Source organism: Lemur catta, chromosome X (assembly GCF_020740605.2).
Source record: "Lemur catta isolate mLemCat1 chromosome X, mLemCat1.pri, whole genome shotgun sequence".
Lineage (NCBI taxonomy): Eukaryota > Metazoa > Chordata > Mammalia > Primates > Lemuridae > Lemur > Lemur catta.
Window position 1 is genome coordinate 63456885 of NC_059155.1, and position 16755 is coordinate 63473639.

At 41.8% G+C, this 16755-nt stretch overlaps 1 protein-coding gene across 2 annotated transcripts in view; it reads left to right on the forward strand.

Annotated features, from left to right (window-relative positions):
- Positions 1-883: 883 nt before the first annotated feature.
- The window catches only part of GPM6B (glycoprotein M6B), a 149294-nt gene continuing 133422 nt past the window's right edge, over positions 884-16755 (forward strand). The window contains exon 1 of one of the 2 annotated variants that reach the window (XM_045537550.1): positions 884-1198. In XM_045537550.1, coding sequence (XP_045393506.1) covers positions 1195-1198 — 4 coding nt within the window. In that variant the 5' untranslated portion in view covers positions 884-1194. The remainder of the gene's footprint in view (positions 1199-16755) is intronic. The other variant, XM_045537552.1, reaches the window with a different exon arrangement.

The window sequence follows — 16755 nt, forward strand, 5'->3', positions numbered from 1 at the left end:
CCTCTCTCTTCTGGCTTAAATGTCCCTTAAATGTACTATCTATTGTTACTGTTTATGTAACCCTCTGTTCAAGTAACGTGATGTGTTTTCAGAACAATGAACACAACGTAAAATATCAGGGGGGAATATTGGGCTCAGAAATGTCACAGAAAGCATAAGTCCTACAAGAACTGCAAGGGTCGCATGGCTTTTTTATTATAACATCTTTGGAGAGAAGAAAATTCTTCTCTAAGAAGACGAGGCATTTAAGCCCCGGACACTCCATTAATTCACTTAAAGGCTCAAGAGCCAGGCCTGAACAGCAGAAGAAGCGGTTGACTGGAACGAAATCTACGAAGTCTCCAAGGGCCTCCCAGGGCTGGGCTTCCAGGGATCAAGAGGGCTGATTACGCACACCACCAAATCTGCCACCACTCCAAACTGGAGGGTGCTACCTGTACCCTTTGAAATCATTTGTTACCCACGAGTTAACTTAAGTCGGTGGTTCGCAACCTTGGATGCCCATTGGAATCATGAGTCCCACCTGCAAAAGCCCTGATGAAACTGGGATTCCAAAACTTCCCCCGCTTATTCTCATGTTTAGCAGGGTTGAGACCCACTGAATTAACCATCCGCAGCCCGTGTCCGAACAAAAGGATCGAGGCAACGAGGCCAGATACTGGGTGTCCTTGGGTTAGTGTCCTGGGGCCTCAGTTTCTTTATCTGTACAATGGGTGTGGCCGAGACCTCAAAGCCCCCTCCAGCTGTAGTGGTTTGCATCTGGGACGCAGATCCGCACCTCTGCGATCCCAGAAGCCCGCTCCCCTCTGCCCGCATCCCCCTCGCCCGCTTTTCCGGTTTCCGCGCCCCTCGGCTCTCGCTCCGGGGTCCCCGAGGAAGCCCAGAGCTTAGTCTGCAGCCTGGGCGCGCCCGCTGACCCCATTCGGGCCCTGGCTCCGGGCGCACAAAGCCCCCGGCGCTGACGTCAGGGCCCCTCTCGGCGCGGCCGGCCCCCAGTGCAGGCGGAGCCGCGCGGCGCTCCCACCCCGGCCGGGAGCGAGGAGCCAGCGGCCAGCCCTGCACAGCCCAGCGCAGCCCGCCCGAGCCCGGCCGGCGCACGTGCCCGCCAGACCTGCAAACTTGTGCCACCGGCTCTGCCCGTCCCCGGGGAGCCCGAGCGGCCGCAGCCCGCGCCCCTCCCGCCCGTCTCCAGCCATGGGTAAGCGAGCGCGCTGGCCCCGCGCCACGGCCACGGCCACGGCCTCGAGCCCCCCTCCCGGGGAGGGGCGCGCCCCTGGCCGAGGGTCCCGCCCCAGCCCTGCTCAGGTGGCGCCTCTTCGGCTACCTGCAGATCGGGCCGAGACGGGGAGGGGGGTGTGCGGGGGAGCGGCGCAGGTGTCCCGAACGCCCAGGTGCGCCTCCCTGCCCTATCCTGGGGGCGTCCCCGCTCCGGCTGCGCCCAGGCTGCACCCCCGGGCGCGCGGCTCGCGGGGGCGGAAGAGCGAGGCCCCCCGGAGGAGCTGCCGAGAGAACAGACGGCGCGTCCCGGGCTCCTGCTTTATTTTAGGTGCTGGTACGGAGCAGCTTCTTGCCTGTTTCCCAAGACGCTTTCCTAGTCGCCTGAGCTCCCCGTCCAATCCTGTCCCGCCCTGCCGTCGTGCTAGTCTCCCCTTAAACCCACATGAAATAGACACCCCGTTCCCCAGACCTAGGGTCTTCTGAGAGCTCATTTGGGAACCATGTCCTTTGAAACTAGGAAAGTGGCAGACGAGGGGGACGGGATGTGGCACAGGGTGGGTCTCTCTCCTTTGTCCCCCGTTCCAACTATCAGAATGCCGCGGGGCCGCAGGTGGAGACGGTGGGCCAAGCGGGTTCCAGCGCAATCGGGGGAACGCACGGCGAGGGTGAAAGCCTCAGCTCCGGAGAGCGAAAATCTCCAACCTGGCCCGGGGCGGGTGTTAGCGGCTGGAGGATTCTGTCACTTCCTAACACCCTGAAATGCTGCCGTCAGCAACATGTCGTTATATGGGGACTCCGTATTGGGAGGAAAACTCGTAAAGAGTTCCTGGGAAATCAGCCGATTCCGCGGCACTCGTGGAAATGCGTGAGAGCTGTGCGTGGGGAAGGGTGTTCTCTCCCCACTCCGTTAGCCTTCCCTAGTGACAGACAGGCTCCAGCCACAAGCGCCGCAAAAGCCACAAAGACTATGAAGAGCCCCTGTGAAGCGTTCCTAATGAGGGAGGCAGTGGGTTTAACCCTTGCGGGTTAATGGTGGGGGCTTGGGAACTGCTTGCTGTCCCCAGTCGCCTCCCCCCTCTCACATTCCCGCTGCTATTAATTAATTGTGGGGGGGTGGTAATTTTGTACTGATTAAAATTTTGGTGAGGGATAGGAAGGAGAGCACATTATTTTGCATTTGAAAGGAAGTTCAAAGAATTTTTATAGTTTATATTTTCAAAAAAAATTCAGGAGACTCAAAATAGGATTCTCTGAATCCAACAGGGAAATTTCTTACCGATAGGTTAGGCGAGACCTAGGATAAGACCCTTCTAAAAAGGGCAGGATTGAGTGGCCTGTAACTCCGGGTCCTACTTTTCTTGATGGACCCATGTGAGTGGTCACATCACTCAACCTCCCTTTTAAATGAGGTTCATGCACAAGAATCGGATTATGGCAGCGGTGCAGCTTGGGGCGGCTTTGGCAATACTTGCCTTCGAAGATGTTGCAGGTCTACAGAGTGCAGGAGTCGGGAAAGCATTAACTACTTTCCTGAAATGAAGTTATCTCTGGTTTTTTAACGCTAGGTATTTGGATTTGTATGTTGAATTTGAGTGTAGAATTACCACATGGAGACCTTCTTCAGCTTTCACAATACTCCTGACTTCATTGGTGACCGGCTTTATATTTAAATAGGTGTGGAAGTTAAGTGCAATTCTCATGAAGCAAATGCCCAAGCTAGAGGCCTGTTCTCAAGGAAGTATTCTGTGTCTTGGACAATTGTTGGCTCCACACTTCAATTGCCAATTTATGTTAATTTGTGCATACTTCCCTGGTTCTGGCAGTATCCTTGGTTTTAGTTTTTAGTTTTTACATTAAAAAGAAAGTTCCCTTCATGCCAAAAAGGAAACATACTGATTTCCTTTGGTAGATTCTTAGTAAATATACCACAGGGCCATGAAATGGTTTTATTTTTCCAGATGTATTTAATTACTGTGCATACCCTTATGAATGTTTTAATTGAAATGATTTAATGTTGGGAAAATTCTGACCATTGGTCCATTGAGTTGGGGAATTTGATTCTTATACAAGTCACTTCCTTAACCTGGTATCAGTTAATTTACTGGTAAAATGGATGAAGTTTGTGGAAATAAAAGCCCCTTTGGACTCTCATTTTAAGGCATTTAAAATCTTTAAGTTGAAAAATAAAATAATGAGCAGTGGTTGTGTATACAATTTTATTTTAAAAGAAAACGTGGGGTTTTTTATTGTTGAGCCAATTTTTCTTTTACAGCTTTGTTAAGATAGAATTCTCATACCACACCAGCACATGTTTAAGTGTACAAGTCTGGTTTTGAGTAAATTCAGAGTTGTGAGACCATCACCACTATCTAATGTTAGAATACTGTCATCACCCCAAAAGAAACTTTGTACCTATTAGCAGTCATGCCTCATTCTCCCCTGCCCCCAGTCCCTAGCAACCACTAACCTACTTTCTGTCTCTATGGATTGGCCTCTTCTGGATGTTTCAGGTAAATGGAATGAGCCAATTGAATTGGTGTTTGAAGTGTGTTTGACTTATTCAGGCACTTTGGTGGTTTTGCACAATGAGATGATGTTGATATATTGTTTGTATGCAGTACACCACCTAAATGAGTGTGTTGAAGCTAATTATTTCTCTGGCTGAAGGGTTCCACGTTTGGCTGCACATATTCTGTGGGTGCACACACACACCCACCCTGGTTTTAACTGATAGGAACTCACATTGCCCAACAGAATTTTGATCCTGTTACCTTGTTCATAGGCCTGAAGACATAGCAACTAAATGAATTCCACGCAACAGTTTCTTATAAGGCACTTGTGGAATATCCATCCTGCTTTAACATGGCTTATGTGTCCAGAGAGACGTGCTGATTTTGTTTCACTAGTTGCTTATAATTTTAAATGAAAATTGTAAATGAAACTATCAAATACAGCAAAACATCGAAATAATTTTTTTGATCCATTTGTGATAAGGAAGTGTTTATAAGGATTATGAACTTAAAAGTAGTCAGTCATTTCACTACATAGAATTTCAGAAAATACTGGTTTATGGCAGTTCCTCTTTAACTGTAATGTTCATAAAAATTATCTGGCGATCTTGCTAAAAAAGTAGTGTCTGATTCAGTGGTCCCGGGTGGGGCCTGAGTTTCTACATCTCTAGCAAGCTCCCGGGTGCTGCTGGTCCCCGGAGGAAAAGGATGGCAGGCCGGAGAGGCCCGGGGGCCTGCCCTAGCTTGCCCACTAACTGGCTGTGTGATCTTGGGTAAATCATTTTCTCTTCTTAATCTTAGGTTACTATAAAAGGATTTGACGAAATTATTTCTTTGGGCCTTTACAAATCTACAAGTATGTAATTTAGAAAAAAGAAATGAGAGTAACGTTATGCTTAAAAAACATGAGAAAACAGCTCCCTGGTTGTTTAAACGCTATTTGGTTCCATCAAGCCGGCGTCACCGGCATCATTTGTAGTTGGGTTAAATGCTGGCATCTTCCATGTGCCTGCCTCCCGGACGACTGGCTCTTCTCCAAGAGAACTGCTGGAGGAAGCCGTAGTGTTCACCCTCTTTAAGGCTTCCAGCCTTAGCTTCTCCTGCCCTCTTTCTCTTTAGAGCTGGCTGCACCAGAGAGCCTTTTCTTCCCCCACACACCCGGCCCAAGCCACCTTCCGAGGCTGCACTCAGAAGGAAGCACACTGAAGGCCCATGCTTGCCATGTTTGATTCTGGAAGTTTGCTGGGGAATTCAGATGCAATTGGAGGCAAAGGAATGGCATCCTGATGAATGACTGTGCAGGAAGTGATCCTAGGATGTGTTAGCCTCCTTCTCTCTGGGTCTAAAGATCTAGTAAGAAGCCCACACCTGGGACTTGGAGAGAGCTCCCTTCTCATCTCAGACTGACATTTTGAATAAACCTCATAATCCAATACCAGAGAGTACTGTTTGTGACAAACAGAAAATAATTAATTCTTATATTTTTGCTCTAGCAAAAGCTTTTGCTCAAACCACTTGGCCCCTTCAAGGGCTTCTTAGAGAAGATCCTTATCTGCCACATCCAGGATCAAGCAGCTGGATGGTTTATTGAAAATGCCAAAGTGGTGTGTCATAAAAAGTACCACATATGTGTGGCAAACATTTTATTTAACTTTAAACATTAACTTTTTTTGTAGAGTCAAGGCCTTTGCTTTGAGTGTAAAGCCCTGCTTGGAGGTCTTTGAAGACTTTCTGCCATTGATCACAGCCAAAATTCACTGGTTTCTGATTTCCAGTTTCAGATTCTTATATTAAAGTAGAATGAAAACTTAAAGGATTGGGACTCAATCAGTGTGCAGAATCCCTTTATATCACCTACCCCACTCCCCTTAAACTTTTAACATTGCCTTGCCCATACTTATTTTGGCAACTATTTTTTTCAAGTTACTCATTTTTGTTAAGACTTTCCAAAGCAATCGACCTGATTTTCAAAGAAAGAAAAGCTCTTTGGGCACTCATATTTTATTAATTTCTGTAATATTGAATTAAAATTCATAATTATAGTAACAAGTACAACTGGCATAAACAGGTTTGGGAACAAACAAAAATGACTCTTCTTAAGTATACAATTCAGCTGGTGAGAGAAGTGGTTCGTGGGTCCTAAAGAAGCGCCCAGAACCCAAGTTCTGTGGACAGTGGTCAGTATGGTTCAGAAAAAGAACGGAGGATACAGGGTAATTGGGTGCGATCCATTAGGTCAACACTGGTAAGAGAGCATCTACTGTATTTTTGAGCCATCATTATCCATTTAATAATTTAAACATGATTCTTCTGGTTATGATTAGCTGACTTGTTAGTGTTTTTAATATGCCTCCTTTTCTGTTCAACTACTGAATTTGTCAGGAGCAGAGATTGTTTTATTCATCATTGTATCCCAGCGTTCATTGAAATGATTGGCATATTGTAGGTGCTCCACAAATACTTGTTTTAAAAATGAAGATTTTATCGTATAAAATACATTTTATTAAGGTCTATATTATAAATGTATAGATTTCAAGGTATGTAAAATTATATTTGTTGATGTATTGCAAACTCCATGATAAACTATGGTAAGTTAATAGGGCAAATGACATTATTGTTCTTTAGTAGTATTAATACTTTTATCACAGAATAACGGAATTCCAGAGCTTGAAGTTGCTTTAGAAGCAATTTGATTGCTGCAGGCGTACACAGACACAAAAACAATTTAAAGAGCAGTTTGACTGTTCTTTCATTACTTTTTTTTGCCTTTAGCTTTTTTCTTCTGATGTTTAAAATACTTTTCTCTCTCTGCTGAAAAGTCCTTCCTTCTTGTTAGGTTTTTGAATTTCTGGAAAGCTTGGGGTGAAACACTTTGTTTTAGTGAAACTCATTATTGCCCCGAGGATTAAAAGGCAACAAGAGCTTTGTGTTTCCATTCTCACCGTGTATTAGGGTTTAGAGAGTACCTACCGAAATGCCATGCAACTAGCATGTGCTGGCCTCTAAGCCTTTGAGTTCCCGTCACATGCCCATCACCATGGGGCTCTCAGGGGACTATGACAGCTGCTCGCTCAGCAAGCATTCAGAGTCCTGCACAGATGAGCCAAGTACTGTGCTAAGTCTTGAAGCAGAAAATAAACAAGACTCTGTCCTCAAATAACCACAGTCATTTCAGAAAGGCAGATAAATATATGAATAAAGTCAAAGTAAGTACAAGGGCCTTTAGAAAAAGAATATGAGGAAAACAGGGAGAGGTAGTATTTCAGAGAGGAATTCCCTGGGGAGGCAGTTACGTATGATCTGAGTCTCCAAGGATGAGCAGGATGATGGGGAGGTCAGGGTGTCGGAGTGTCTGGGTGTCAGGGAGAAGATATTCCAGGCCCTGGGGACAGATGTGCAAAAAGCAGGGGCCTGGAAGGGGCCTGGCAGAGGCTGCTGCGTGAGCACGTTGAGGAGCTGGGAACGGCCTGAATGTGGAGGAGTGCGGAGAGCCGAGGCCATGCCAGACAGCGCAGTGTCAGGAAAGAACTTGGTCATTACCCCGCCGGTCATAGAGAATAAGGAAGGGATTTTAAGCAGGCAAGTGACAGCTAGATGGAAATGACAGTCTCCTCAAGGGGATAAAACAAACACACCAAGATGGAGAATCATGTCTAATTGTCAAATTTTAAATAAAAGCATAGGAGTTCTTGAGAAGGGTGAAACCTTGTGGCTTATATGAAGCTTCCGCTGGAGACTTGGATTTGAGGTGTGTTGAGAAGGGTGGAAGGGATTAGGCTGACCCACAGAAGAGAGGTAGGAGTGGGTTTATTGGTGGGATTCTGAAGAGACTGGCCTGGCCATAGTAGAGAGTAGGTGTGGGAGAGAGTAGAAAATCAGATTTGGTGGTGGGACTGAACACCAGATGAGAGTAACAAATTCTAGTTGATTACAAATGGTTACATTTGAATGAATCTTGCAAAAATGATTTTAATCTTGTCTATTGTCTCCTCTTTTTCAAAGGGTAACATAGAGAAGGAAAGGAAGTATGAGCTTTGTGGGATGGAAAGAGATATGGGTTATCTTAGGTACCATTCCAGAGGGGTTGAAGGTTGGAATGGAACCCTGTCCTTGTTTATTTGATCATTAATTTTAAAAGTGGTATTATTTCTTTCTTAAATATTTGAGAGAATTTACCAATGAAGTCATTTGGGTCTGGACTTTTCTTTGTGGAAAGGTTTTAAATTATGAATTATATTTCTTTAAAAGATATAGGACTATTCAGACTTGCTCTTTGTTTCAGTTTTGGAAAGTTGTGTTTCTTAAGGACTTTGTCCATTTTATCTAAGTTATGAAGCTTATTGGCATAAAGTTGTTTATAATATTGTTGTATTATCTGTTTAATCCTACTGTCCATAGCATCTGTAGTGATGTTCCCTTGTTCCTTCCTAGTGATGTAGGTAATTAGTATTCTCATTATTTTTCTTGATCAATTTTTTAAAAATCTCTTTTAATAATTTGATATTTACATGTAATAAGCTGACAGATAAGTTGACCACTTAATAAAAAAACAGTACATTTTCTGGTAACCAGAAAATAGGAAAAGTAAAAAGTAAAAATTGCTTACATGGTTAGAAAAAACTAAAATCTACTGAGAGAAAAAGTATTTAAACCTGATCTTTTGAATTTTACTCTTAATAGCTGTATATAAGTCAGTATATTTGAACTGGGTATAGCAAGATCTATTGTAAATGACCTTGAAGTAGAGTAGATCTTGATTTGAGCTTAGTATTTGCTTGTGTATGTATTTGTCTGGTATCTGCAAATCTGCTAAATTCTATTTTCTTCTTTGGAGCAACTGAAGATAGATACTGAAATGAAAGAAGTCCATTTTTCTTCCCATTTAAGTAGACTTTTTAGGGCAGGGTTCTCAACCTCCGCACTTTTGACACTTTGGGCTGGATGATTCTTTATTATGAGGGGATGATTCTGTGCATTGTAGGGTGTTTTGCAGGCTCATTGTCCTCTACCCAGTACATACTGTAACAGCACCCTGATTGTAATAACCATAAATGTCTCCAAGAATTGCCAAATAACCTGGGCAATGAGGAGAGGCAATACTGCACCACATCGAGAACCACTGCTTAAGAGTAAGAGGGACTGGAAACCTTTTGTGTTTCACAATGTCATAAAATCTGAGTAGTGGTATCGTTGAAGACTTGGTTGAGCACATTTGTGGAATGGGAGGATCTCTGGGTAAAAAGTTTTTTCCTCCCGAAAGGTGTGCTTGATTTTTTTTCCTACTGAAAGAAGTTTTCTATTGCTTTTTATCTTTTTCCAACATCATCAGAGAATGCAGAGGTATAATGCGGAGCCTTGTAGACCCCTAATTCATTCATTCTTTTTTTTGGAGTCAAATGGTACCTAAACCATCTCAATAATGAGGCCAACCTCCCCTGGAAATGGTGTCTGGCTTTCCTTGGTAACTTGTGCGCTTTATCTTTGAAAGGACTGAATCTAAGAAGTTCCTTTTGCTTACTCAAATCATTGGCATCATCTTTTATTCTCTTCATTAAGTAGAAAGACATGAAGGATTTAGTCACATCCTTAATTACCTTAATGGCCTTTCCAAATTTAGAATTCATCTCCTTAGCTATAATCAAATCTACCCAGATTAAGCCTTTAAGGCAACCTTCCTGCGCGTTCCATCCTTAGGGTCTGTGGTCATGTCTTCGTTACTTTTTTCCATGTGTTTGAGAAATGAAGGAGTTAGAAGTGAAAGGACTGATTTTTCCCCTTGTTTAGAGATTCTTTTCCTATAGCCATGGATTGCCTTTCCCTTCCTACCTCCCTGCCCCCACATCCTTAACTCCTCCCTCCAAATGGAGACCATAAGTCAGTATTTTCTGACCGATCTGAGCACACTTGCAAAATAGTTCCAGTGTAAGACGAGCAGGAACGTTGGAAGTGAAGGTCAGCAGAAGTCTAGAAAACCTACTGTGTTGTGTGTGCATCAGGTCACTGTTTTAGGTTTAGACATGTTTCACAAGGTCTCTGAAAAGAATGTTTAAATGGTGGATGTTAAGAAGGGAGCTTAAATTCTGGCATCTGTTTCTTCACACAATGAGCAAAGAATGGAGATGTAATTAGCAATGTAATTCAAGCTCTTAAGATAACTTTATTTGATGCAGCACTTTATTTTATATTTTCCTTTTAGTTTTCTCATTTGGCATATTCTGACAGTTTCCATGGTAAGTAAAACAGAATTCAGAACATTAAAGGGATGAATTTCCATTCCATGAATTATTACTGTTTTGCAAAGCCAGTGTACTAGATTACCAAAAACTGTTTTGAGCTGCATTATATGATGATATCTTCTTGTACAAATATTTTTAGATGTTTTATAAGAGGCACAAATATTATAAAACCATTTAAGAATTTAATTGAACTCTGATATATACACACAAAGTGGGCAAATCATAAGCATATAGCTTTATGTTTTTACAAGCATAACCAGCAATTAGATTAAGCAGCAGAACATTACCAGCCCCTTAGAGAATTGCCACAAGCTGACTTTCAGGCACCCGCCCCCCCACCAAGGATAATCACCCCTAGTTTCTGTCAGCATGTTTTGCCTGGTTTTACACTGTATATAAATGGAGTGATACAGTATGAACTCTTGTGTCCGGCAGCTTTTGCTCAAAATTAATAGCATTATTTTAAAACATGAGCAGGTTTTCTATCTGGGAAATAGACCTGCTTCTAAATAAGTATGGTTAAAGGCATTTATTAAAGGCTTTGATATCTAGAACCATACTAGGGAGTGCGTAGACCACGAGCTCCTACCCTCTATTTTAAGTGGAAAACATTGACATAGCAGCTGTGAGAAGGACTTGGAAACACTTGAGGAGAGATGGGATAGATACATGAAAAATATGCATCTACCTCATCTACCTCAGAAATGGAAAGTGCACTTTGAGTTGTGAATAAAGACAAAATTGTAGGTGTTGCGTATTTACTCGGGATATGGTCAGTGAGAATGTTTTCTGGCTTCAGGAGATAAGGCTATATAGATGTGGAAGCCTGCCTCCTCCCAGTTAGTTTCCTGAAGAAGATGGAGTTTTAGGAATTGTTTGAATTAACAGTAGTTGCTGAAGTGTTGGTCAGTGGATATTCCAAGTGGAGTGCAGGTGTGGAAAAAGTCTCAAAGGCCTGGGATAATTTTGGGGTTTTATCCTGAAAATGGAACTAGAAAGAAAATTGCATTTGCTAGATTAACTTTTCTTCTCATATTGTTTGGATGTAGACAATAATAATTTCTCTACGTTCCTTTAGTTTGGAATTTTGTTGTCTTGTTAACCAGAGTAATGATGCAGTTAGCAAAATGAATGCTTTGTCATCACATGGAGCTGGCTTGAAATTGTATCATGTTACACTGCTTCCCAAGTGGTGGTATCAACTTATAGTCCCTCCCGTAGTGTATGAATGTTCTAGCTTCTCTGCATCCTCACCAGCATTTGATACTGTCGCATTATTTAATTTTTTCAAAAATCTGATAGGCAGAAGTGGTGTTTCATTGTGCTTTATGTTGAATTTCTCTAGAGAGTGAAAGTTTTGGGTAGATTATTGGCCATTTGGGTTTTCCCTTCCATTTATATCTTTATTTGTCTTTATCTTATTGATTTATAGCAGTTGTTTGTATGTTCTGGTTACTAATCCCTAGTTAAATGTGTTGGCCATACCGTCTTCTCTATGGCGTATCTTTTAACTTTGTTGAACGCATCTTTTGTTGTACTGAATATGTTATTATAATAATAAAGTCCTAATTATCAATCTTTTCCTTTATTCCTTTATGAATCACACTTTTTATTTTTGCCTTGTTTTAAAATTGTTTCTATCCCTAAGGTCATGAAGATATTCTATTCTTCCGTATTTTCTAAGAGAAAGATTTTAAGTCATACTTTTCATGTTTCAGTCTTTATTCCACTGGGATCTTATTTTCTGGCATAGTGTGAGGTAGAAATCTTTTGTTTTAATGTTTTATTTCGTGTACAGAAACCACCACATACTTAGTAATTCATCCTTTCCCCACTGCGTATGTGTATATCCCCACACTTCCCTCCTATACATGTGGGTACTCTGGACTCCACCCTGTTCCTTTGGTCTATTTTGCCATCCCTGTGCTATAATATTACACTGCCATAATTACTAGAGATTGATAATAAGCTAGGCTATCTCTCAGGAGAAGTTTCCTCCTTTGCTTTTCTTTAAAAGTGTCTGAGCTATTCTGATCCTTTGCTTTTGGAATCAGCTTTTCATGTTCCACAAACATCCCTGTTAGGATTTTGAGAGGGATTGCTGTGAATTTATAGAATAATTTCATGACGTTAATGTGTCTACTACATTGAGTGTTCCATTTGTGTACATGGCATGTGTCTTCCTACATTTAGCTGCTCTTTTATATCCCCCAATAATGTGTTTGCACACCTTTTAAAAACTTATTGCAAGATCCCTCATACTTTTTATGGCTTTTTTAAAAGGTCAAAAGTAAACCAGTTAAGGTCAAATCTAATTCCATGGAATTTCATGGTTCCCTTCCACAGACCTGTGACTTCTGAAAGTCCAGCTGGGTGCACAGACTTGTTCAGATGAAGATGGAAGCTGTTGGGGGGGGGGCTGATTCTGAGTCATCACGTACCAGCCTGGTCATAAGAGCTGCGTATGGTAGCTCTGTGACAATATCCCGGACCCTGCAGAGTAGCAAACACATAGGACACATTATGTGCCTGTATATGCTTGAATAGGATTTCAGAACGGAATCCACCATCACTGAAGGAAAATCCAGTTTCTAAACAGAGCTTTAGTTGTGATTTTTTTTAGCTGCTTATTTGTGCTGTATTTCCCAACTAATGTTATTTTCGTGAAAGATGTTGATTTCATTGTCATTGATGCAGAATGAGAAGCCAAATCTGCTCTTCTATTAAATGAAGAAGACAATCTATATGCCAGTGAAGGGCCAAACAGGTGGGTAACGTGCCAAAATTATTTTTGCTTGCCTTATATTTTCTCCAGGACTAGGGAGTGCGTGAGTCTTGGGAGCTACCTGTTGAATGTTAAAACTTGTGCACAGAAGTTTCACATGTTCCCAACATAAAGCAATGATAAATGTTTCAGGTGAATCATGTCCCAATTACCCTGATTTGATCATTATATGTTATATGCTTGTATCAAAATATAACATGTACTCCATGAATATGTGCAATTATTACGTATCAATAAAAAATTTAAAAAAAACTTGTACACAATAATAGAGGTCACCATTTAGCTAAGAAGGGACCTCATCAACATCCACAGGAGTCCTGGAGATTGGATCCTGCTGTTTTGATATTTATACAGAATAAAAGAAAAGAGGAAATAGAATTTAAGTTAGCTGTTGAGCATTTTCTTCCATTGAAGATAGCTGGGCATTGAGGGCTGTGAAATTGTAACATGCTGTTTATTAAAAGTAGGATTGATACTGATTTTGTCCATTCACCCCGTATTTGTTGGACTGAGTGCTAAGCTCATGATAGGATGATTAAGACATGATTTGCACACTCAGTAAGTGACTTGGTCACATGCTGGTGAATTAAAGCTCTGTGTGGATGAGCCTACTGTGTAGCAAATGCACCTGGTATTGACACAAGTGAAACAGCTTCTGCCCTCAATGTGCTCTGCTCCCAGTGAGGCTAGTCAACAAGGTAACACCTGTCACAACCCCATGTGGCAAGTGTCATGGGTAAAACATGGGCAGAGGACCCACAAGTGAGGTGAGGTGTTTTTACTTAAACCAACCTTTTACATATCATAGGAAGATAATAAAAATCCTTGCTATGTTAAAATGTAGATTTCTTTTACAAGAAAAATATGACCCGATTAGCACCATTACAAAGACCAAGTTTACATTCAAGATGCAAATTCTTAGTTGAAAGAGAGGGAGAAAAGGCCAGTTTTCCACTAATGTCTTAGAGCCGTGCAGCTAAGGTAACTCAAAGAATGAACCGGAGCTCTTCTGTGCAAATGTTACTTCCATGTTTGGCGATGTTACTTGTGAAAATGAAATTTTCTGGGTCCGTTCAAGATTACCTAGTTTCCTTAAGGAGTTTAATGGAAAACTTCTCCTGGAATATTTTACATAGCTGCTCACCCTGGGAAGAGGAGGCCAGTACTTGGGCTGTCAGAGTTTGAGCTTGATTTATTCCGGAAAGGAGCTTATTCAGCCGTCAAATGAGATTATGTGTGCGGCTGTTACCCATCACTTCACAGAAATATTCTTATTCTTCAACAAGGCCTCAAACTTTTATTTATTTATTTGAGGACAAACAGAAATCACGAATGTAAATTCTCCTAAAACATATCTTTGGAAATGCAATTTTTCATAGGGTGCTGCTGCTCCCTTGCTGGTGATCATGGCCAGAAGCAACCTGGACCACCAGACACTTCCCATATGTGACCTTCTGTCCACGGGCAGCACCGTCCCCACCAGCCATCACATATGCACGCAGATACATTTGGATTTGCGTGATCCTGCAAGGCCCTGGGCATAAGGATCCCTTCTTAAAATTAACTTTTTTTTGGTCATGTTTTTGTCTTGGGGTGGTCTCTCAATGTAGAAACTCTAGAATTTAAAATTGAAGTCTAAATTTGGACATGTAAGTTAAGTTCTTTTTATTATCTCATTTTAGCATTCAGGGATTTGAGCAAAATGATGATATTTCTACTTTGTGATTGAATTGCAGTTTTCTGAGCCCACTGTGACAAGTAAGGTATCATTAACAAGAAAAAGAAAACTTGTAACCAAAGTAACTGTCACATAGAGTGGGGTGTTGATTAGAAACCTCAACCTGTTTGGTTGGACTTTCTGCCTAGGCAGGCTGTCCCTCATGTACTCACAGATAATCTTTGGAAAGTCAAGGACTGGTGAGAAATTGAGACCTCAGATTCCTTAAGAAGCAACAATGAGTTATTTATTTTAACTTAATTTAATTTTTTGCCTCAGAAGAGTTTGTTAGACCAATGGTTCTCAACTGGGGTCAATTTTTGCCCCCTAGGGGACATTTGGCAGTATCTGGAGATCTTTGTTGTTACATCTGGCGGAGTCAGGGGTGCTCCTGGCATCTAGAGGTTAAGAGGCCAGGGCTACTGCCAGACAGCCTACAATCTGGAGAACAGCCCTTCCCACCCCAGCAAATAGTCATCAAGTCCCAAACATCACAAGTGCCGAGGTTAAGAAACATGGAATTAGACTGAGCTTTTGAAGTAGTGAAAGACAGTTGTCACAAACCTTTAAAACATATAGCCCATGGGAAGTTTGGGGATTTGGGCTGGAATAGGGCAAGAAATTCTAGACATCAAATAAAGGGACCCAGGTACAGAAGGAGTTGCCCAGTTCAGGAGGTGCCTTTCTGAAGGGTGTGTTTCAGGCCAAATCTTTCTCTGATGCAGACAAACCTCGTCCTGGTTGTCACTCATTCCTGGTGCTGATACAGACCTACCGGTGTAATTGAGTCCATATTCAATGAACTCTTTTTTTTTTTTTTTAATTGAGACAGAGTCTCACTCTGTTGCCCAGGCTAGAGTGCCGAGGCGTCAGCCTAGCTCACAGCAACCTCAAACTCCTGGGCTCAAGCAATCCTTCTGCCTCAGCCTCCCGAGTAGCTGGGACTACAGGCAGGCGCCACCATGCCCAGCTAATTTTTTCTATATATATTTTTAGTTGTCCATATAATTTCTTTCTATTTTTAGTAGAGACGGGGTCTCGCTTTTGCTCAGGCTGGTCTCGAACTCCTGACCTCGAGCCATCCTCCCACCTCAGCCTCCCGGAGTGCTAGGATTACAGGCGTGAGCCACCACGCCAGGCCTTCAATGAACTCTTAACCATGAACAAGACATTCTTTATGATAAGAATAATGATATGTAAATGATGATAGCATTTGTGAGATAAAACTGAATTATAATTAGCTTTGGAAAATTCTTTGTACCTGAAAGGTTTTATTATTTAAGTGTCTTTCTAGCAAATTCTCAAATATTCATGTAACAAAAGAAGAGAGCATCAAGCAACTGAAGTGGACAAATGATTTTCTTATTTACCATTTCATTTGAAGCAAGAGGTTTAACCTTTTTCTTTTCTTCTGAGAGCTGCTAATGAATAGTACACTGGCTGGTTAAGTACCATGTTTTCCTGACTTTCCCAATCCTCAGTGAAGATGTTAGGTTGAGACATATGAAACAGACAATATTTGACCGTTTTGGTGTACAAATATGGCATTTTCATATGGTTTAACTTAATAGGGCCTAGTTTTCCAACAAGCTAAAAAGAAGGTAGTGGTGTAAATACCCCCAGGGCCCTTTCCAGCATAATATTGCAGTAAGACAAAGAAATCACCTATTCTTTTTCTTCTGAAGCTTTGCAGATGTAGCTATAGCTTCATTCTGATTAGTGTCCAAAGGACTCTGGCTTTAGGTCTCTCTGTCCCTAGACCTGGGATTGGTTTCCCTCCCAAATGCTTAAAAGCTTGAGGATGCTGTCCTTCAGCAACTCCTTTGGAGAAGAAAAGAATCACCTCCCAGTTGTTCTCCTGTGTAAGTGCTGATTTCTGTGTTCTCTTCTCTGCAGGTGAGTGAGGCACTGGTCTGGGTAATTGTAGAGGATGAAATGGAGGAAGTTCTGTAGTTATGTTCAATCTGTTTTTTCACTTATATTTAATGAATGCTTCTCAGTGGTTTAATATTGGCATGTAAAATTGATTAGAGTAGATATTTTCAGGAACGTTTTTTCCCCTGTATATTTAGATGAAATCAGTAAAAATGCCATTTTCAGATAATTATTAAATGTCAGGCGTTTCTATCCATACAGTTTAATTATTCATAAACATATTTATATCTCTGTCTTCCTCTAAATTTTCAGTTGGTACATCTTTAACATCTTTGTGAGAAAAATCCAATATAATTTCACATACTGAGACTTCTATACAGGTTGTTTGAAAGCCTTATTTTTAAATTATTTCTG